At 32.8% G+C, this 23,657-nt stretch overlaps 1 protein-coding gene across 3 annotated transcripts; it reads right to left on the bottom strand.

Annotated features, from left to right (window-relative positions):
- Positions 1–2,129: 2,129 nt before the first annotated feature.
- Positions 2,130–20,827, bottom strand: LOC100791031 (myosin-6). Of its 3 annotated transcripts, XM_006587895.4 has the most exons (39): positions 20,690–20,827; positions 20,416–20,561; positions 19,453–19,609; positions 18,792–18,850; positions 18,515–18,674; positions 17,154–17,303; positions 16,922–17,064; positions 16,686–16,832; positions 16,471–16,572; positions 15,764–15,821; positions 15,575–15,676; positions 15,095–15,132; positions 14,795–14,921; positions 14,543–14,713; positions 14,325–14,456; positions 14,126–14,235; positions 13,975–14,035; positions 13,554–13,731; positions 13,253–13,458; positions 12,449–12,568; positions 10,181–10,279; positions 9,443–10,024; positions 9,249–9,353; positions 8,765–8,869; positions 8,545–8,684; positions 8,338–8,452; positions 8,004–8,024; positions 7,819–7,866; positions 7,515–7,685; positions 5,701–5,838; positions 5,315–5,494; positions 4,628–4,723; positions 4,453–4,523; positions 4,261–4,360; positions 4,097–4,153; positions 3,559–3,615; positions 2,828–2,908; positions 2,645–2,724; positions 2,130–2,548 (listed from the first exon to the last, which is right to left on the bottom strand). In XM_006587895.4, the coding sequence occupies exons 1-39, from the start codon at positions 20,810–20,812 to the stop codon at positions 2,428–2,430; spliced, it is 4,857 nt and encodes a 1,618-aa protein (XP_006587958.2). In that variant the 5' UTR covers positions 20,813–20,827; the 3' UTR covers positions 2,130–2,427. The 3 variants fall into 3 exon arrangements, 1 of the variants encoding a protein (XP_006587958.2); XR_003262892.2 differs by lacking the exons at positions 2,130–2,548; positions 2,645–2,724; positions 2,828–2,908; positions 3,559–3,615 and having other exon boundaries at positions 4,104–4,153; positions 4,261–4,523; positions 4,597–4,723; XR_003262893.2 differs by lacking the exons at positions 2,130–2,548; positions 2,645–2,724; positions 2,828–2,908; positions 3,559–3,615; positions 4,097–4,153 and having other exon boundaries at positions 4,290–4,360; positions 4,597–4,723.
- Between the last annotated feature and the right edge of the window lie 2,830 nt (positions 20,828–23,657).

Genomic DNA, 23,657 nt, shown 5'->3' on the forward strand with positions numbered 1-23,657 from the left:
CGCCACTAATAGTCTAATACGAAATAAAAATGATAAGTAAATAAGGAGTGAAAGGAGTAAAACTTATAAAAGGAAGCTACTGTATTATCAAAGAAAAAATAATATTGACTTTTAAATCAAGTGTTTTAATAAAAAAAATAGTATAAAGAGCTTATAAAAAGATTGGATGGGCCAAAAATCATATTTACATATAATAAAATAAAATCTACAAAATTTGGGGGAGTTCATGCATGGCTCAGCTGGCCACCGCACTCCATCCGACCCTGGGTGTAACTTCTAAAGTATTTAAACTAAAAATCAAGTGCGTATACGTTAATAAGTGGATTTGTTAACATGGTGTAATTTGCTAACACATTCTAACCTAAAAAATAAGTGTGTCCATTATCTCTCTCACACGCGCGCGCATATATATATATATATATGATAAGGTTTTATCAACAAAAATACAAAGTTTTCACAAACAAATACAATTAGACGATAACAACAAATTTTGCTAAAAACTCTTTTGTGAAACCAAAAATCAAATTATATCCTTTGGTAGTTAAAATAAAAGTTATAAAGATATAAGACATAAACTTTTATATTTGTTCGTCTCAACCAGTGAGATTACGTCTAATCTTTGACAACTCATCAAATTTTACTAACTTTCATAAAAATTACAAGTATTATTCACAATTATTTTTAGCTTTTACAAACTAAGCTTATCCTCAAAGCTTAAAGTATACCTAGTATTTTTTATTTTACGAAGTCATTTCTGACTCTAAACAAATTAGAAGATTTGTCGATGTTGATTAACTCATTGACTAGTTCTTAACATCTCAAAAATGATTATAGAAATGAACTTAGTCTATTATCTCTAGATATACAAAATGTTTAGAAAGTTTTACCATTTTAGAAGTTATAGAGATAAAGCTAAGAGAAGTGAGAACAATAAATTTGAATTCTTAGCGTGTTCATTCGTGTGTCTTCATCTCTTTAAAGCTTCTCATATTTACAAGCACATTTCAGAAAGCTAGTGTTCGTTGTCTCTAAAGGACTTTTTTTTTTTTTTTTGTTATTGAGAGCTTTCTTTTTAAGATGTATCCTTTGGTGCATTAAATATGAATATTAAATGCATGTCCTCTCCATGTTGAAAGAGCACTCTAATCTCTGCGGCAGATAATGCATTTAATCCGTTGGTGCATTAAATACGAGCATTATTCAAATCCTAATTAGCATACAAGTTGCATTTGTCATAGATATAGTTCATGTGATATTAGTGTCAATCACTATTGGATGAGACATTTTAGGAATTTAAGAACTATATATGAAGAAATCTATGCGTAATAGATTCTTATGATATAAATTCTTTTGGAGTAGTTGCTTTATTTATTTTTCTTTACACTTCTATATTTAATGCACTAGATTTATAGTAGCTCATCATTGTACAATAAATAATCTAACATCATACATTTAATATGTACTAAATATTCGATGAACTTAAGGATCGGATGAATACTATAGTATATTATAATGGACACAAGTTTTTTTTTCTTTGTTGAGAGCTTGTTTTTTAAGATGTATCTGTTGGTGTATTAAATATGAATATTAAATGCATGTCCTCTTCATGATGAACACCACTCTAATCTATGTTGCAGGTAATACATTTAATCCATTGGTGCATTAAATACGAGCATTATTCAAATCCTAATTAACATACAAGTGACATTCGTCATAGATACAGTTCATCTAATATTAGTGTGAATCACTATTGGATGAGAGATTTTAGGAATTTAAGAACTATATATAAAGAAATCTATGCGTAATAGATTCTTATGATATAAATTCTTTTGAAGTAGTTGCTTTATTTCTTTTTCTTTACACTTCTATATTTAGTGCACTAGATTTATAGTAGCTCATCATTGTACAATAAATAATCTAACAGCATACATTTAATATATACTAAATATTCGATGAACTTAAGGACCGGATGAATACACATAAAAGTGACCAATTCGCCACATAATCGAAACATTATTGCAATATTACAAAGGATATGATGCTCTTACATAAAAGGCCAATATCACTATAGCATTTGATGGTGATATACTGCTTTCTACAATGTCAAATTTAAGGGCAGAAGAACAATCTAAGTGATCAACTCCTATCATTTTACAAATTTCACTTTTCTTTCTTCATACTAATACAAATATTTGCTCCCCAAGTGAACATCCATACAATCTAATAAAAATGGAGGTAAAATGAAAATTAACAAATATTATGAAACCTACCCTGCCTTTTTGCTAACACAACCATTACAGTATGGATGCCCACAAAACAGAGAAAAAAAAAGGAGGGGCGAGGGTGAGCACGGGTGGATTTACAACTTGATGTTGAATTAGATAACATAATTTTGAACCTTAAAAGATGAGCTTCACCACAAGAGGACTAACAATAATCATGTAAAAATTGAAAGTTTGCATTCTCAAGAAGTTCTGCAGGAGGTTTTATTTTTGGAATGGTTTTATCTAGAGCAGAAGTTGAGATCTCTTCAACAATAATAGGATGACTGCATTTTGAAAACAGTGAAAAGTGAAAACTTTCAGTTTCAATTAAAACAATATTATCTTGTATTTACATGTATATTACATGAAATTGAGTTTACCTTGTGTTGTCCTCCAACAAGAAAGATTTGTCATCTTCATCTGCATCATCTGTCATTAGAAGCTTCAATCTAGTAGTGACCTACACAAGTACATAGCAATAATTAATATAAATAATATTCACACAACAAAGTAATGGTTGAGAAGAAAAGGTGCGGATAAACAGATAGACAGATGGAACTTACGTCTGTCGATACACTTTGCTTATTGTCATCATCATCACTGTAAAGTATACATATTCTATAAAGCTGTTGAGAACTTAGGACCTAAATTCAGCCAATATAGATGTTAAGAGAGGCAGTAACATTGAACCCACTTGCTATGTATGTTATAGGTTTATATGGGTTTTTAATTCTTGAAAATATGGTGAATTTTGGTTTTAATAGTCCTTCAATTTCTTTTTGTTAGTTTTGATCATCATATTTTCTTAAATGATTTCCATTATCATTTAGTGATAATGTGACATGCATCTATACATGTAACATTAGTGACTACTTTGAGATGACACGTGAGGTAGCATATTTAGATGCATGCCACATCATTAGTAAATAGTAATAAGTACCATTTTCAAAACTTTTAAAATTTATAAGAACCAAAATTAATAAAAAAAAGTTGAAAGACTAAAATCAAAATTTACCATATTTTCAGGAACTAAGAAACATATTAAACCTATATTATATTTGATAAAATACAATATGTCCTTATGCATGTAGCTGATCTCATCTAGTGAGATAAGACAAGGGGACATTATAAGTATAATATAATAAGCTAAAGTGCACCTCTTACAAAGTGTTGTTAGAAAGGAAAGTTTACTTTCTACACAAAAGACAGAAAAAAGAGAAAATCTGCCCATTTTTTTTCTCATATAGAGAAGATTTAAACAAAGTTCAAATTCCAGATATATGTAAACACTTACTGGGCAGAGGTCATTTGTAAGATCATCATAGGATAGCTCGTCCTTTTGTAGTGCAACCTGGAGAAATGATTTCATCCAAAATTAAAATGAGGGACAAAAATGGGTGCTTAAGGATTTAGGGAACTCCTTGTATTGTATTCTAAATTTATGGTATATTACTCATGTATGCTTGCAGTAATTGTTAAATTTCAACTTAAAAACCAATTGGCACTAAGTGAAGTTGTTCAACAAATATATAAGCTGCATCCTGAGAATTGAGGTAAGTGATGTTGGACTTCCTAACAGAAATTATATAAGGACCAAGTAAGACAATGTCCCTTCACATGGCATCTTACTAATCTCTCAAAGGGAAAGGAAGTCTAGAGTAAAATGTTAATCAATTGGATTAATTTTACCAACCTAGACACCAAAGTAGAAAGAAAGCAAAATTTGATAATATTCCCCTGCCCCTAAAAAAAAGATTACTCAGAGTGTCACCGAGGCTACCTGAAGTCTATTTATAAAGCAAAAGTGTTCATAGAAGAAGTAATAGGCATACCAAGAATCTAACTGCTTGCTTTGTATGTTTGAGTTCATCCAAAGAAGAGCCAACATACTGCAACAGAAATAGTTAATAGATAAATAAGAATTAAATCATTGTTCACGCAATGTAAGTGACTTAAATATGCATAAGAAGGTTGTAAAAGGGCAAATATAGTGTACCTCTTCCGTTGCTTCAGTACACCATAATTCTAGTTCAGCCAACCCTGATTTTATATATTCTCCATTTTTGGATGTGCAACATTCTCTATGTAAAAGAAGGCTAGAGAACATAGCATTCCCAATTCACAAGTCAACCAACCCTATAATTAGTCCATTCCTATAAAAGTGGCTGAATGAAACAAGACATCTTACCTATTAAAGAGTTCCATATTGATGTATTGAAAAATTTGATTAAATAGCTTCTGAACCAGAACAGGAGGCACCTGAGGCAAAACTTAAAATCAGTTTTCTCTATAACTTAAAAATGAGCTTGGGAGGAAAAGGGTGTAAAGATACCGATTCACTGTACTATCAAATCTTCACATACATAGTTTTCTTTCAGAATCTTGAGATATCTATTAAGGCATTGGATGATGCTGATCCAAGAACCAGATGGTTGGCTGTTGTCATTTGATGTTTTGTCCTGAAGTCATATGATCATACGAAAGTGGAATAAGCTTAATGATATTGCCACTTTCAACTAGATATAGATTGAGCTTTGCCTACAGGCATGCAAGAGGCAAGAGACATCTTTAAGCCAACCATGAGCCCCCCAATTTTTTTTTTAGAGAAAAGGAGAAAAAAGTGACATCTCTTCTGTTTCCACAGAAGCAATAATCTAAAGTCTAAAAGTTTTCAAATGATGTATTCCTTACATGAGTGGAAAAGATACCAATACATAAAGATATCAAGAGAAAACAAAAGAGTAGAAGAATAACATCCAGTGAGACTCTGAGTGAGTTAGAGGTGAGAAGCATAACAAATTTAAACTATTTGAATATATGGATATGAAGTCAATGTCAATAGGAAGTTACTTTGAATTTCCTAGGCATCAAGACAAAGTTATTGATAAGATTTACATCAGATTAGAGCATAAATTAAGTATGACTAAGGAAAACTACAATCACTCCACTCCGCCTAAGATACTGATCCTAATAGTATATAATTTCCAGCACACTGGCATCACATATAAAAACGAAGACATAGTCCATGACAAAAAATACAGCCTTCATACCTTAGAGCAAGAAGAAAGGAGAGGTGACAAGTCTTTCTTAAAACTTTCGCGAATGATTCCATATATCTTTTCCACATAAGCCGCAAGCTGTTGCTTGAAAAGCAAAGCAGGATACTTGGCATCAACCTGATGCTCTACATCAAAAGCATTGCTGGAAAGACTATTAGATGACCGGAAACCCTGAAAAACAACATCAAATTCCATATAGTGAGTTTCATGGCATTATCTCTATAATCATTAGTTACAATATTTACTTAGGATGCCATTATTAAGTAAAATCCCAATATTTCTATGCCTGTATTTCAAATGAAAAGAATGAATGTATGTTGGATGCTACTATAGGACAAGCATATGTTAACTTGGATAGCTATAAAGAAACTTGATACCTGGGTCATTCTCCCGAAAAATGACGTTGGAGTGGGTGGTTTCCGTGTTGTAGGTACTCTTAGACATTGCTGAAGATGGAAAAACAAAGAAGATGTGTTGGATAGCCAATAAGCCATGCAAGCATTGTTGTCTGGATCCTGCAAAAATGTTAAGTGGAATACCATGTGAGACCACATTAAATAGCCATATATCACCCTTATCTAAACACCAAGCACACAAAAATGTCACTCTTTCTTAATGTGTTTTGTGTTTTTATTTTTAGTTGATTTTTTTTCATTTATTATTATAGAAATGCTACTTTATTTTTACATGTTTTTACTGTTTTTAAGATTTTGTGATAGCAATTTTCATAATGTTGAGTCTAATAACTGCTATAAGGCAATTATTGTTTGCGGAATGGCAATTATTATGGCCGTAAATTTCATAATGTGGAATGCAATAAGCCAATAAGAGCTATGAGGCAGTTAGTTTTCATAAAGAATGATAACTTCAATTGCCTGAACTAACTTGTTTCTATAGACACTTCAATCGTCCCTAGAGCCAGAACTTAAGGGGTTTGTGAGTTGTCATGGATGAAGATTATTTATTGTTCCCAATGATCCCATAATGAAGTGTGAATCTCCTATGAGACTATTTTGTGAAAATATGTTTGCCATCAACATTGCACACAACTTAGTTCAACATGAAAGGACAAAGCATACAGAGATAGATTGACACTTCATTAAAGAGAAATTAAACATTGAACGTCATTTCAGAGCTTCAGATAGTTGATGTGTTCACCAAGGGTCTTCCTACATAGTGGTTTTTCAAGATCTTGCTTGCAAGTTGGGAATGATTGATATCTGTTCACTAGTTTGAGGAGGAGTGTTGTAGATTATAAAAGGAGAGGATAAAAAGGCACAATATATATATTTTTAAGCTCCTTATTTTATTTTTTTCTTCATTAAAATTAACATCCTTATTTATTTTAGAGCTTATATGAAAAAGTGTTTGGTCTGGCTTCTCCTTATAAGGAGAAGAAAAGCAAAAAAAATAATAAAAAATTGGGCCAAAGACTACCTTAAAACCAAGATGAACAAAAGGTTCTGATATCATGTTAGATTTTATTTTGAAACCAATTGACATTTAATAAAGCTAACAAATATATAAGTTACACCCTAAGAATTGGAGCGGATGTGGCACTTCACAACACATAGGTAAGTAATCATAATCATCCTATTCAAGATCTTTTTTGGAAGTTGGGAATGATTGATATCTATTCACTAGCTTGAGGGAGACTGTTGTAGAGTATTATTATTGTAATCAATAGAGTTTATTTCTGTCATTAATTATCTTGTACAAATTCTTAGATTCTAAAGAGTTATCCACTTTTTTAATCTCCTGAAATTCCTGAATTAAATGTAATGTACTCTATATATAAGAGTGTAATAATCCTTTGTAATAAACTGAATAAGAAATAAAAATTCAGCCATTTCAAATCTTTTAAGTTTTCAAGTCTCTAAACAAATTTACTAAACTATGCCCCTGACACCAAAGGTCCTCTATCTATGAAGCTTTGGGGTGACAATCAAGTTGTAATCACAGTTCAGTGAAATAAGTATTTCACTAGCTGAATTACATAACCAAGAATTATTTTTAGCACTACAAATCATTAGTATTTGAATAGCATTCACTTTGTGCAGGTATTCAATAACCAACTATAAAATGTTTTTATTTTCATGGCTGAATTAAATTATCAAACAAATCCTAAATCTGATTAACTTTTGCCTCTAACAAACAAATGGAAAAATGGTTTGAGTAAACAGAAAGTAACCTCTAACTCAGAACCAATCAGCTGTATAAGATGATCAAATATGCTTGTTTTTTCTGCTTCAAAAGATTTCCAATGTAGCAGACAATTGTAAAGGGTAAATGCTGCAACAGGTTTTCCTTCAGAGAACCCAAGATCTTTTGTCACACATTTGAAAAGAGCATCCACACTCTCCTACACACAAGGAAAACAAACAAAAACATAATGTGACTAAATGCTACATAAGGATATAAAAATATAAATTAAATATATTATTAAGCAATAATTGTTATGCAAGAGCATGCCTCTCCATAATAGATCTACTTACTTTATCCTCTGCACCAAATGTTTTCGCAGGGACAGAACCCTGTGATGCCTATAGAAAAGAGATTTGTCTTCAAAACCACGATAAAAAGGACAGGTGGAAAACTTTTCTTTCTTGATAAATACAAAGATAATGTATAAATTACAAGAAGAGTTAAAGGGATTTCAATTCTAAAAGCCCTTTATTACCTGATGACCATTTTCCAAAGGCTGTATAGCAAGAGCAGAAAAAAAATATTAAAACAATCTCCAGTAAGGATAAACAAGGATGATAGTCAGAGACTGTTGAGGCAAAGAATTATTAATTCACATTACTCATTAACTTGGTTTAATTGAAATTTTCTAAATTGTCCTCAATTATATGCGAATACACAACTAAGAATACAACTTAAGAGTTAGGACTAGCTTTAAAACAAATTAATTGAGGATAATTTAAAAAATATCAATTATAAGTAATTGATGGGGAATGTTAATAGACAAGTACAAACAGCCTCACTTAATAAGAAATTGTTTTTTTTTTTACCGGAGTTGTAGCAGGTGCAAGCTTTCCTGACATTCTCCTGGATGATGAACTCAACAAGGCTTGCTGCCGCAAAACTTGGTTTTCAGTTTCCATATCAGATAGTTTTTCTTCAAGCCTAACACATAACAAAGCAACATATCAAACCAAGGGAAAAATCATATATTCCTTATAATGCAAACCAGCAGAAACAAAGGCTAACATAAGAACCTCTGCACATTTGTCTTTATCTCAATCATCTTTGATTCTGTCTCTATAATTTGATTCATGCGCTCGTCACTAACCCTGTTACTTTCTTCATATTTCCTCTCAGCTTCATCAATTTTTCTTTCCAATGAATTAACCTGATCCTGCAAAGCTTCAGGAGTTATTTTTGATATTATGAAAACCTAAAACCATACATTTCAAACACTTATTATGTAATTTATACCTTAAGATGTTCATTTTCTGTAATGAGCTTACTGCTCACCTCATTGTCAGTAACATTAACAGGAAACTCCTGTATAGTTTTCTTTTCCAGTGAATTAATCAGTTCCTGTAAAGCATAAAAAAAAACAATAACAATAGTAGTAACATAAGGGTAAATTACCATTTTGGTCCCTGGATGTGTAAGCCAATGACAATTTAGTCCAAGAAAGAATGAAAATTCTGATTCAAACTCTAAATGTGTAAAAAGTGTAACAATTCTGTCTCGCCATTAAGTTTGTGGGACCATTTTGCCATTAAATTGTAAATTTCAGGGACCAATTTATTATTAAGTTGTACGTAGGATGCAATTTTTTCCATATTCAAAGACTAAATTAGAATTTTCGTTCTTTTAAAGACTAAATTGTCACCAGTTTACACATGCAGGGAACAAAAATGATCATTTACCCAATAACATAAATTTCAAACAATTATTATGCAATTTATACCTTAAGATGTTCATTTTCTGAAGAAAGTTTATTGATCAACTCATTGTCAGTAACATTAACAGGAAACTCCTGTATAGATTTCTTTTCCAACGAATTAACTAGTTCCTGTAAAGCATAAAATGTAACAGTAGGTTTGGATACTATGAGACACCCAGACGAATAAATTTATCAAACACTTTTTACATAATGCTTACCTTGAGTTGTTCATTTTCTGTAGTAAGCTTATTGATCAATTCACTGTCAACAACATTAACAGAATTCTCCTGTGTAGTTGGAGTTTGCTCATCTACTTTCTTGGCAGCCTCTCGTTCCTGAATTAACGCTGCCTTAGTTTCTTGGAACTGAAGCTCCATCTCTTGCAAAGCAAGCTGTAGTTTTTCATTTTCCTGTTTTTTGGCTTCCTCTATTTCTTGGAACTGAAGCTCCTTCTCTTGCAAAGCATGCTTTAGTTTTTCATTTTCCTGTTTCTTGGCTTCCTCAATTTCTTGGAATTGACGCTCCATCTCTTGCAAAGCATGCTGTAGTTTTTCATTTTCCTGTTTATTGGCTTCCTCAATTTCTTGGAACTGAAGCTCCTTCTCTTGCAAAGCATGCTGTAGTTTTTCATTTTCCTGTTTATTGGCTTCCTCAATTTCTTGGAACTGAAGCTCCTTCTCTTGCAAAGCATGCTTTAGTTTTTCATTTTCCTGTTTTTTGGCTTCCTCGATTTCTTGGAGCTGAAGTTGCATCTCTTGCAAAGCATGCTGTAGTTTTTTATTTTCCTGTGTCTTGGCTTCCTCAATATCACAATGAACCAAAACATTTAGAATGTTGGTTAAATAATACAATTAAAAAACTACTTTTATAGGTAAAAGAACCAATTTAGCAATAGTAGGCATGACGAAACTTAGTCATACTTTTACATTTTCATTTACTGTAAATAAATTAATTACCCTCATTCTCTTCTCTGTTTCTAGACACGAAGTTAATTCTTTGACTTGCATTTCCAGATTATTTTTGGCAGCTTCAAGTGCCTTGGATTCCTTGGCTGCCTGCAGTAAGTTAAATTTAGATATTTTTCAAGTACTAAAACAAATAAAAGTTGTTCATATACAAAACAGTAGTAGCATATCTGGTTGAAAGGATAAGATTCACATTTAAAATAGATATAACACTAGAGTTTCACATTTTAGAGGGGAGAAAATAACACTTCCCCAACAATTAAATCATTCCCAACAGATACATTTTTATATTAGTTGGTACTAACTGCTTTACTGCATAGAGAGGAAAGTAAAAGAGAGAGTGGGGAATCTCAAAGTTGTATTATTGTCAACGGTATACATGTCTCCAACAATATCTATGCTATTAGGTTAGAGCAGTCACTGTCATAATAGAAAATTGGAGTTTAACTAACTATAATATAAAAGAAAAACAGTATAGTAGCAGACAATAAAGATATAAAGAAATTTACAGTAACAAAACTTGTCAATAATAGAGTTGAGAGAATTTGAGAGAGGAGAAAGAACTGAGATTGAGAAATCAATATTATTCAACCCAAATTATAACTGATTACAAAACAGTTTATATAGTTGAGATCATAATCACATAATTCGCAGTATGTTCCGGTACGTGATACGAGTACGGGTTCATGACCTTACGAATAATTGCTACAGGTATATATAGCCGGTATGCTTATACGTTATTAAAATTTATAGTAGGTTATAATATCTAAACCAGTATGCTGTTAACTTTTTTATCTTGCAAAAAATTATAAATTATAAAATAAAATATAAAATCATAAATAAAAACTTCAAATATTAAATAGGAAAATTTTTCTATAAAAAAATCTGCACAAATTAATACGGTTTGGTGTATGTTCTGTGACATATTAGTCACATGATGGGAAGCACCAGAATCAGGATACCAAGTCTGAGTCTGAGTCTGAGTAGGAGAAGATGATGAACTGGTCAGATAAATCTGAGGATTGGACTATTGTTTAGAACATTGTTGATCGGTCTGATGTGGCTGCAGATACACATATTGAGGTTGAGCAAATGCCGTGAGTGATTGCTGAGGTGAAGGAAGCACATACTGAATGGGTTGAGCATGCTGAACTTGCTGAGAAGTCTGAGCACTTGGAGCTGAAGTAGATTGAGTAGGAGCAAGTGAAGCAGGTGGAGGAAGAGTAGGATCATAATTCTCCTCTAGCCTGTGATAGCAGTAAGAAGTACCATGTCCAAATTTATAACAAAATCGACATTGTACATCAACAAACCTACCTCTACCACCACCATGGCCTGAACCATGACCACTATAGTTGTTCTGGCAAAAATTCCCACCACCATGACCACTGAAAATCGATTTCCTATGTAATCGTTCGCAGAATTATCCTCACAAGTGGTCTGAGTGGTCAAATTAACTTGAGCTTGAGAGTTAGGGTTCATAGACTGTGCAGAATTAGGATGAACAGAATTATCAAGAGAAGAACTTCCAGAATTGAGATTAACAGATCCTAAACCGAGTAAGATTAATAGAACCTAAAGTTCTCTTACGAGATCTCTCAATGCGCACTTCACGCACAAGCACCAATGTTAACTTCATTAACAGTAAACAGATCAGATCGACTAGTAACAAGAGAAAAAGATGACTCATACTCATCAGGAAGACCATCGAAAATTAGGTCAAAATGTTCAGAATGGAAACTGTTTCACCAATCGAAGTAAGCTCATTAACAAGCCTCTGAGCATGCAAAAGATAATCCAAAATAGAGCGATTATCAAGAGAGAGATTTTGAAGCTCATTACGAACTCTGGATACCATAATAGAGTTGAGAGAATTTGAGAGAGGAGAAAGAATTGAGATTGAGAAATCAATATTATTCAACCCAAATTATAACTGATTACAGAACAATTTATATAGTTGAGATAACAGTCAACTACACTAACTGTCAACTAAACTTGGTTAGTTGATACAGCTGTCACAAGCTGTAATAGACTAACAGAATTAACTACTTACTAATAACAAACTAACTACTAACAATGCTAACAGCTTATTACTAGAAAGTTAAAGACACATATTGAGTAATGTATACTCCTTATAGTCAAATTCTTAAAAAAAATAAAAATGTTTAAGAATGTTGATTGCTTCTAAAATGAAAAACACTAGCAGTTTGCTAATAATTGAAATATTAAGAAAGGTAAACAAGAGGGAAGAGGGAACACCATTTTAAGCTTTCGAAGTTCTCTACGTGCCAATGTTCTCCTCCAGGAACACTGTGCTGCAATTGCTGATTTCTTTAGTCTTTGGAAATAAATACGTGCTGAATAACCTCTGTAGTGATCCTATGATAAGAAAAAACTCATTAATTTTAATCATGTTTTATGTATAATGCACCAAATATCATAAAATATGAATATATATATATATATATGACAAAAAATTGTCCAACACTTTTAATTCTTTAACCTTAGGATTGTTCTGTCATTTATAAAATATTAAGAATATGTTAAATTGAAAGAATATGTTATATATATATATATATATATCTCAAAATTGGTTTTCTTAGGACAGGAACATAGGAAACTAATACAGTCCATGATCTATTAACTTAATGTGGGATCTTTCAGCATGTATATCTATGCCTCTAGCTAAACTAGATGTGTATTATCTCTAAAACCTGTATGATTTAGTACCTCTGGTACTCATTAATGTTATATTATATTTTGGCTGAGCAAAAAAGAAAATTGAAAGAAAGGGTAGATACAAGACTCAAATTATAGCTGAGACATCTAGTTAACAAAGAAAGTGAATTTCAAAATAAGGAAAGCAATACACAATGGGGAGTCCAGTAAACAAAGTTCCTTCCATTATCGTGTTAGTGGAGGGTAAAAAGTATGCAGTCTTAATCCCCGTGATTGAAAAGAAAGCAAAGGTAATGCGGCAAATATATAAATAGGGAAAACTAAGCAGAAAAGTTTCAGATATTAGTTCTCTTTAACTAAGAAGAAAGTGCTGCTCTATCCTACCTGAATAACAATTGAAGCTTGTGTCCGTTTCCTGAACCTAAGGTCATTTCTAGCAGCCATCCCTCGCATACCGGTTTGAATATAAACAGCTGAGGCATAAATAGTTTTGTAAGCATTTCTGGACATATGCATGCGGAAGTCTTTCTGAATTTTCAAAGAAGCAGCTTCCCTCCTCATGCATTCATACTGATGTTGTGCAAGATGTCCTATGTTAAATTCATAACATGGAAATGTACAATCAGAATTCAATTTTCCATTGATTGCATGGTAAACAGCCCTAGAGGATTCACATAATTGATACCTCTAGCAACCCTTTGAAGTTCTATGGCAGACAACTGCAATAAAATATAGTGTTTTCGACAAATAAATGTGCGGATTTTTCTCTGAATAATGTTTGCAGATCTTCCCAAGACCTCAGCACGGCATGCATCTAATTCTGCCATTTGACCTGCTCTCAGAAACACTTTGGTTTTTCCAATCTGCAATGGGAATATTTCAGCAAGAGTATTTTTCTTTCCTTTTATGCTATGATCTTATATCCAGCAATCACACAAACACATGAATGCAATAGCAGTTAACTTTGTTAGTAACTAGCTAGAACTTTCCTTTCCTTTTATTCGGTGTTAGAAACAAAGTAACGTTATCTACAATTCATGTAACCAACAAGCAATGTAAAAGTTACAAATGAGATTAATAGAAATTTCAGTTGGATAAATTGGCACCTGATAATCTTTAAGGTTTGCTCGATCTAGAAGCCTCTTGCAAGCAGTCATCTCATCAGGGCTGTAAATACATGGTTATGATTATTCCACAATCAGACTCATCTAGAAGACTGGAAAAGGCAAAACAAAATATGGAAAAGGATGAAAATACCATGCTTTCAGAATCTTAGGTTCTAGGATAGTAAACCGCTGAACAAATTCATCAAAGTTCTTTCTAGTGGGATATCCAGCACAACTTATCCGAATTGCCTCCATTACTCCCTGTGAATGGCATCCATAAAGTCTCAAGTCACTACGCCAAAATACTCGTGTCATACCAGAGAATGCAGCCAAACTGGCATTGAACTTACTCCACATCGAAGCTGCTGCAACACATTATTGTTCTCGAATATCCCAGGCTTCAGAAGATTATTTGGCTTTACACAACGAATGTAGTGTGGCTCGGTAGCATTTAGTGTTTCAAGCAAAGATTGCAGTTGTAGCTTTATAATACATGCATTAAGAATAATACAGATAAATACAAGGCAGATAATTTGCATTTATATGCTTGGCAAAAATAAAAACAGACCTTAAACTGAGCGGCTATAGAAGAGAACTTGGTTGATTTTGTAGTTTCCTCGGGTAAAGGTGGGAACAGCCCTGAAACAAAGGAGCACTTCGAAGCACTGAGTAGAGCAGCATGTTCTGGAACAACGTAGTCTTTATTTTTATCAAGGAAAAAATCAGTTTGATAAGTGACCTGGAATTAAAAATCATCATGAATTAAGCCTTTTTCCTTCATTAATTTTGAATTATGTAGACCAAAATGAACTTCACTTACATCACCAGCATAATGGTTGATGGTGAAGTCAGTACGAGACAACTTTGGTTTGCTGAAGCGTTTATTGTCTTTAAAGGTTTGATATAGCTTTTCAGCAAATGTTTCATGTGTTGATCTTGGAAACATACTACAAAGAATAAGTAGGACAATCTCACAATCTCAAAGGATATGCATATGCAGATGTCACCACATAATACATATAGATGTGTATTTAAAGCAAAATGACAAAGATTAGCCATTCCATATCTAAAAAACAACCATAATACAAGTATCTGAACCATTCAGTCATTAAATACATACCAGGCCTCATCCAGGAGAGCAATAATGCCACCGGGTTTCTGAAGTTATAAGTGTACATCAATTAGAAAGATAAAATACAAACAAGCATGACTATGTAAAGTTTAAATACATATGAAGTAATATGTACAAGCTAGCAATCAACTTCCTTCTTAAATAGATAAAAGAAATTTACTGAACCTGTGTCATCATTTCGTCAAAAACCTAGGTAGTTGTAAGTTAGTAACATTAATAGAATAACCGCTATTCCCTGTTCATAACAGATTAACTTAATTACTCTGAGGAGTTTTTACTTGAATGGGAAGTTTAAGAAAAAAAGGCACCATGAAAATGTTATGCAATACATGTATTATCACCATTATTATCTTAAGTAAATGGTGAAACCATTAAAATATGAATAAAAATACATTTAATCCAAGAAAGAGATGGTAAATTGATAGAACTTTCCTACAATGGCAAAATGGATGGAAGTGTGAATTACACCTTCTCTATGAGATCAAGAACATCTTGATTATCAACGAACTCAATATAACTCCAATCGATCTCTTCCTTTGTATATTCCTCTTGCTCCATTTTGAAGACATGCTGCATAATGAAATGTTAACTGAGTAAAAAAAAATTGTTTACCAGATAATGAATTCCAAGAAGATAGAGAAAACAAAAGAATCAGACCTGGTTGAAATGTTGCTGTAATTTCTCATTTGTCAAATTGATACAAAATTGTTCAAAGCTGTGCAGGACCAATTAAACAATACACAGGAGAGTTCAAAAAGTTAGTAACGTAGGTCAATCTAAGAAATTACAAGATGGTCATTAAATGCAAAGCATAACATCACAAACACAATAATTCTGCATTCATGGCTGTCACACTGACAATAGAAGAAACAATTGTTTGTGGCTTGAATTTTGTGGAAGTGCATCATGAACCATACTTAACATGACTTATCCACACATAAGTAAAGCTTTAAGTGGATAGCCTTTTTTTATACACTGTTTTTGTCATATTTACATGCCAACTTTTGTTAAAAGCCAAACTAAATTAAATCCTGTTCCACTATTTCTTTAGTTTTTTTTTTTTTGTACCATTTATCCTCTGTGTCCATCAAGCAAAACAAAAACTATGGTCACAAAAGAAGATCACAGCCATAGCAAAGAATATTATCCCCTGGTAGAGAGGAGAGTAGTTTCACGGTAGAACATCAAAATAATTTGCAGATGACATCAAAGTTCTTGGACAATATTAACTAATGCATAAAATAAAAATTTGCAGCTTTATCAACTTTTGTATCATAATTCACTGACACAGAGCATATAAGTTCCTTAGTTAATAATCTCACATCATATAAGCACTGGAAAAAAAAAGGGTATTGGCAAAGCACCTGTTTGTCTTGAAACTCTCAAATCCATAAATATCTAGAACCCCAATCAAGTTATTTGAATCTGGATCTTGCCCAATAGAGTTGTTAGTCTTGTCCACAATCCTGGATCAACAGATGCTTGCATTATTTGAATTACCGAAGCTCATGCATATTAAAGTGAGCTTTTCTAAGATATATAAACTTATTTATATTTTCATAAACATCACAGAAATTACCAGTCAAAAAGCCTTGAATAAACTATTTTAGCCAATGCATCTCTACTGAGAGTTGCAGCATTTGGATCAAGTGATTTTGTTATGGTGTCACCACGAGTCACCATAACACGTTTGCAGAAAGAGTCTTCAAGGGACTGCTCATCACACCTAACATAAACAAATAAATAAATAACCATAGATGTAATAGACTTGAAGCTTAATCTTTCAGAGAAAAAAAAATTAACAACTTCACTCACATCAAAAGTTCAGCTGCGATTTTAAGATGGAAATGGGATTTTTCATCCTTGGGCTTGGAGGAATCCGTTTCATCTTCCTCTCCCTTAACAAATTCAATGTTTCCTAAGTGAAGTACTGCAGCTACTATTCGAAATATCGCATCCTGAGAAGAGGGATGACAAAATTCTCTAATGAAAACAATAAAAAGAAAAAAAGAAAACTCTCTCCAATAGGGATGTTACAAAGGGGGACCTGCTCATCAGAATTGATTCCAACAACCTCCATAGCTCTCTTAGTTGCAAGGTACTCCTTAGAATCATCCAACCCGTCCAGCTCAATGCAATTTGATTGATTAAGGTAATGAAATGTTCTTGGACTTCCCAATTTATACTTATCAACATCCTAGACATGGAAAAGCTCAAATAAAAATAAATTCACATCAAAAGCTCATTGTCTCAAGGAGATATAAGGTGGGCTAGGTGGTTAAGGGAGAATGGAAGGGGGGAAAGGTTGTAGATGTGATCCTCCCTACTAACAAAAATCTAACATTTTCCGATAAAAAAAAGCTCATTGCCTCAGGATAAGTTCAAGAAGATCAACCAACAAAGTAAATTCAAACCCTAACTTTAGAAGCTCATATGCGCATAGAGAATGTTCATGAGCTTTAGAAATTAAACCTTAATCTTTTATGCCACTTGGATTGAGCTAGGGGTGAGGGGCTTGGATGGTTTCTATGAGTTCAAAAAAAGAACCATGAAGACTTTTATTGCATTATCCTTGCCTATAAAGATCATGAGCATTTCATTTACATAAAATGTTTTAAAAGTCTCACTGTAATTAACATAAATTAGGGCAGATTATTTGTTATCACGATTTCAGCCACATTTTAAGAAACTATTTATATTGTTTGGCTATATAATGTGTAGCTTTTGTACAATTTTATTATCAATAGTTACATTCAGAAATTATATCCTTCAAGTTGATATCAGAATTCCTGATCTGGAGGCTTTTGCTTCAGTAAAACTTTAACCCTATCCTTGCTCTTGTTCAAAGAGGCACCAATGCCACCAATGACGGCTGCTGGATTCCACCGCAGGTGGAAGTGCATCAAACCTTTTGCTGTAAATGTCTGCTACCGAGACTAGTCCACTCAACCACTACCCAAACTCAAAGATATAAGCCTGATGCAAAAATTGGCAAGAGTGTCTTTCTAGTTTTAATTAAAGTGATGAACCTTTTCCTCTGGTCCACCTTGATGTTTGGGGCCAAGTATCCTTTTCTAATATTTTTCCGCCACAAATGGTTTGTTTCTTTCATTGATGAATATGTTTTTCTATGAATGAGCAGTAAGAGGTGCACCAATTGTATCATGTTAGTATTGATTTGGGAGGTTATCAAATGTTACTTCTCAGAAAATAGTAGAGTATGTCAGCCAATCTTTAATTTCTTGACAAACAATAATCTTATTCATGAACTAACTTGTATTAATTGAAAGAGAAAAAATCATTACTTTCTTGGAAGCAGATCTTAATCTTAAAACAAATTCGCATACCATGGAAGCAAATCTTAACTATATAGGCCTAAATTAGTTATCCAAAATGGAAGTAATGTACCTCTTGTGGTGCAGCACAAAGCATATAAAAGCAATGATAATTTCTCTCAGGATCAGAAACTTGACAGACACGAGATCGTTCGAGCAAATATGTTCTGATAGCAGCTCCTGAAATTCTCCCCTTTTGATCAAACTGAATCTCCACAAACTTACCAAAACGACTGAAATTATACTATGTAAGCTTAGGACAGACTTTAAACCAAATAAGATAAGGAAGGGTGCGGTGGAAATTGCAAAGATGGAGAAAAGATGACCTTACTGAACAATAAATTCAATACCTTGAATTGTTGTTCCTAACAGTCTTTGCATTTCCAAATGCTTCTAAAACAGGATTGGACTGCAGAAGTGTGAATAACAAGCAGAATGAATAATAACATACAAAATATATTTCTCAGGCATCTATGATTGTTTGTTTCCAGTTTTTAGAAACAAAACGTTAAACTATTTACTTAGTGTATACTTGTGCTTGTTTTAAGTTTTAGTTCCTATACAAAAAAATTGTAAGTTTTCCTTCCTATAAATTTTTTTATAGTGGTTTATCACCACTAGAAAGTTTTTGTGGTGATTTTATGCCGCAAGAAAGTTTTTTCTGATGTTAATGATATGGATCAAAATTTAATTTTTATGCATATATAAAAATTAAAACTTACAGTTTCCTCGTATAGGGATTAAAACTTCAAATAAGAACAACTATAGAAACTAAGTGAATACTTACTTGATAAGGGTAGTTTTTTAAAACTAATATCTCTGTTATAGTTTTTAAAACCAAAACATCTCTAAGTTATTTTGGTTTTCTATTTTCAGTTTTCTAGTATTCATGTTTTTCTTTCACTATCACATTTCTTCCATCACTTCTATTATCTAACATTTTTTTTTGAAAATTGTTTTATTAAAAATAACAAAGAAAATCAAATGCGGCCTCAATATTTAGTTTCTTACCTCCAGAACTTGTTGCTCCACAGACCTCCCTTCAGTTGCTGCTCTCCCTCCCAAAAAGGCAAGATAATGCATAAGCATCTTTGTACTTTCAGTTTTACCAGCTCCACTTTCTCCACTAACCAAAATAGATTGGCTTGTTTCTTCATTTATCATCTTGCTGCAGATACTCATCTTTGTTAGTGAATACAGATACATCTTTTTCATAATATACCATTTGCCATGAATCTTTGACACAAGCCAAAGTTTTAGTGATGGATGCAAAACCCAAAGAAAAAAATATTAAATGGTGTACACTCCAGTTTGCAGATGGATTATAAATAAGAAGTTCTAAAAACATTTATTCAATAAAAAAAAGCTAAACTACTCGGTCCCTATATCTACACAATTTACATTTAGTTTCTACCTGGACACCTTTTAACTGTTTTTAGTTCCTACACTACACGTACAAATTTTAATCTGTTTTAGTCTCTACAATTTTGGATAACATGTACTAAAACATATTAAAAATTGTATGTATGTGGACTAAAGTGAGTAGATTTTAGATGTAAGGATTAAAAAAAAAAAATTCGACAAATATGAAGACTAAATGAGTAATTAAAAAAATATTACTCTCAGTGATTTAGAATGGATTGCTATAATGTACAAAAACATGCAAAGTTTTCTAAAAAGTCAAGGAGGACACAGTTTGACACTATTTCTCCAACATCATATCATGTAGTGCTTCAGTTGTCAAAATTGATATTTCAAATTTATTTCTTTCCTTATGAACCACTATCAGTTGTCATTTTTATAAGAAACAAATGATAATAAAAAGGATCAGAGGGAATATACAATAATCTGGTTTGGGGTCACTAAATTTTAGTGATGGATTTTTAAAAATTACATATAGATAGTTTTATCATTAATTTTTATTTTTCTAGTCTATAATACCAAGGCAAAAAAAATTAAGCAACAACAAGATACCTATATGCAGAACTTGCAATTGCAAAAGGATGTGGGCTCTGCTCACCAAAAGCCGCCCCTTTATACTTTGCCATGGTACTAGTTGCACTCAAATGAGGTAACCTTTGAAAAGGGTTCACGGCTATCAATATATTTCCTGTGTATGTCTGCAGACACCATCAGCAAAAGTTAAAGCTTCATTACAATAATTGTAACAACAAAACAAGGAACATCTCCAAGCACTTAACAAGATAGAATAGAGAGGCCAATCCAGAAGACAGATGTGATATCCTACATAAATTTCATTCATGGCATATCGAAGATGCAAATTTTGAAGTACTCCTGGTTCATGCAAATATGCCAATCTTGTCATATCTTCCACACCATTAGGTGGGAACTCTGGATCTTTGGGATACATGTTAGCTGATTTGCTCACAACCTGCAACAGAGAAGTAAATTAATAGTATCATAGTGTTGACTACCTTTAACAGTGTCAAAACCTCATAGTGTAAGTGAAGTAAATTAAATCCAAAGTACCCTCTCCTTTGTCTCTAATTATAAGATTCTTTTCAGAAATTTGTTTGTCTTTTTTTATATGATCTTTTCTTAATTTTTAGATGCATTAATTATTTTTTCCTATATATTCATACTTAATTATTCTCTTTCCAAACATTAATGAGAAGTATTTAAGTGAATATAAAAATAAGAAAAGTGTAATTTGAAAATGATAATGCAAATAATTGTTAGATTTAATATGATTATAACTAAATTAATTATTTTTCTTAAGAGACGTGATTAATTAAAAGAGTCTTATAATTAGGGAATAGTAGAGAATCTTGCATAGAAATTTCTTTACAAGATTTGAGTTAAAACTATACAATGTCTTGCAAAAAAAAGTATCTATCATAAGAATATTAGATGCATTGAGATAGAATAAACTCCATCACGTTCCATGCTATTCCTTTTGACCCATATAATGCAGTCCAAACCCAAAATTGCCTCAAAATGTACAAAGCATTGCAGAGATGTACTATATGTGAAGGGTTAAACAAAATACGATACAAAGATCAATAGAAAATGTAAGGAACTGAACTTTACCAAAAAAGAAAATATTGTGTGTGCGCATTTTTACACACATGCATGCACTAATAAGCACACATGTATATGGATTTACAATAGATTCAGGGGACCCACCTTCGAGCCTGATTCGTACATAACCGTGATCTCTTCATTGTTAGATTCCTGAATTTCTCCATCTATCCAAGCTAAATCAGGGTCCTCAACCCAAACATGGGACCCCACTACAAAACTGAGTTGACCAGCCTGTGCATTCAAAAAAATATTCAGTGCTATTATCATTAGAGTAGAACCTCGTTTGAAGTTATATTTGCATTATAAGAATCAGTTGTTGGCATGCAGACTAGCCTATGAGACATTGCTCCCACATTACATGTAAAGGTCAATCATATAGATGATAGCATTACTATAATTACATTACATAATAATACAGTAAATGTCACTTAGTCAACCCCCTTCAAACATTGTCATCCATAACAAAAGTAAAAACAAAAGCACTTTTGCATATATAGTTTCAGCTTAAAATGGTCACACACAATTTAATGAAATTAAGGTGCATCCTTTTTTAACCAATGTGCTTTAGCCCTCCTTTCTAATTATATAGTATTTTTTTCTAAAGAAAATCCAATGATGCATCCACGTCTACTTCAACCATGCATGCTGAGAATGATGTTAGCACTTCAATTAAACTAGAATGTGGCACAATCTGGCATGGATCAAAATTAGATTCAACTCCTTATGTGCTTTTGGTGCTATTTTCCAATATGATTGGAGTTTCACCTTGGTAATCTAAGTTGACATGTACAAACCTTTATTATGTAGATTGCTAAAGTAAAACTCTCATGTTAATAGGCAAATAGTAATAACTGCATCTGAGTTTTTTCCTCTGGCCATATTAAGAATTATGCAATCCCAAACGGTGCAAAATCACAGTAAAGCACATGCCACCAAAGAATTTCAGCCACTTCCATGTTCCAGGAATATAACAAATAGGCAAAAGCTTCTAAAGGTTGCTGACACTAAAAAAGAATACAAAGTGAATAGGAATTGTTTATTTGAACCATCTAACAGAATGTGAAGCCCATCTAACTAAGTGGGATAAAAAGCAAACTAACACAATGCGAAATAATAACAAAGTATAGATAAATTACCATTGTTAATAAAATGTTAGGCACCCAAATGAATCCGAGGATCAGCTACTCAAAACCTGGATCGCATCACCAGAATCTACCAACCAATGTGAAGCAAATAACTTTGAATATTGGATCTCCAAGGGTGCAACAAGTAAATTGTCTTGCTGAGTTATCTATCTCTGACTGAAAGAGACTTGCAATAAATATCCTTCCTAGTGTAGTAATGTTGGTCTTTCTTCGTTATCAAGATACAAAATAGGAGTCACCCCGGGAAAGTGTCGTTGCAGAAGAGGCTTCACAATCACGAGGCTTTTCACAAGAAGAAGATCCAACCTATGCTAACCCCTCCTCTGCAACTATCTCCCCTCTATTTTCCTGCTTTCTTCCTCACTACTCTTTCTTTCTATGTCTTTAACCAATTTCCTCTTGCTTGTGTTCCACTACGACGTAAACACGTTATAACATGACACATCAAACGCGATCAGAAACTATCTTAATCTTATGTAACTGGCACACCATGAAATCCAACTTGAAATGGAGTACTAATTCCTCTCACAAGATGCCACATACATTTCCAACTAAAATAAAAAATCTCTGTATCCCTCATTGTTTCTTCACACCTTGGATTCATTGTTTGCACATGAATCTCACACACACGACAACTATGTCATCACGGGATTCCCTTCATTGAATCCAAAAACACAATGTCTTGTGAATTCTTGAGACATGCATGTGAGAGATTTTCACGTGTAATTATAATATCAGAATGTGTCATCAATCTTTCTCCCTTGGCCCTTCAATTCCATGTATAGCAGCATCCACAATTGATCCTATAATGATAAATCCAAAACAGAATGCAGTAAACTAATTTGTGGGGACAAAATCAATGCCTTTTTTTCTTGAATCAAAGCCTCTATCATCCACCCTCGTCGTTGAAGAACTAATTAGTGCAACATCCCCAGTGTGGTAATTTCTTAACCATTGAATTGAATCTGAATATCTCTGATAGAATTTTTCTTTTTGGCAGAATTCAACGGCTTAGAAAATGTCACT

Source organism: Glycine max, chromosome 9 (assembly GCF_000004515.6).
Source record: "Glycine max cultivar Williams 82 chromosome 9, Glycine_max_v4.0, whole genome shotgun sequence".
NCBI lineage: Eukaryota > Viridiplantae > Streptophyta > Magnoliopsida > Fabales > Fabaceae > Glycine > Glycine max.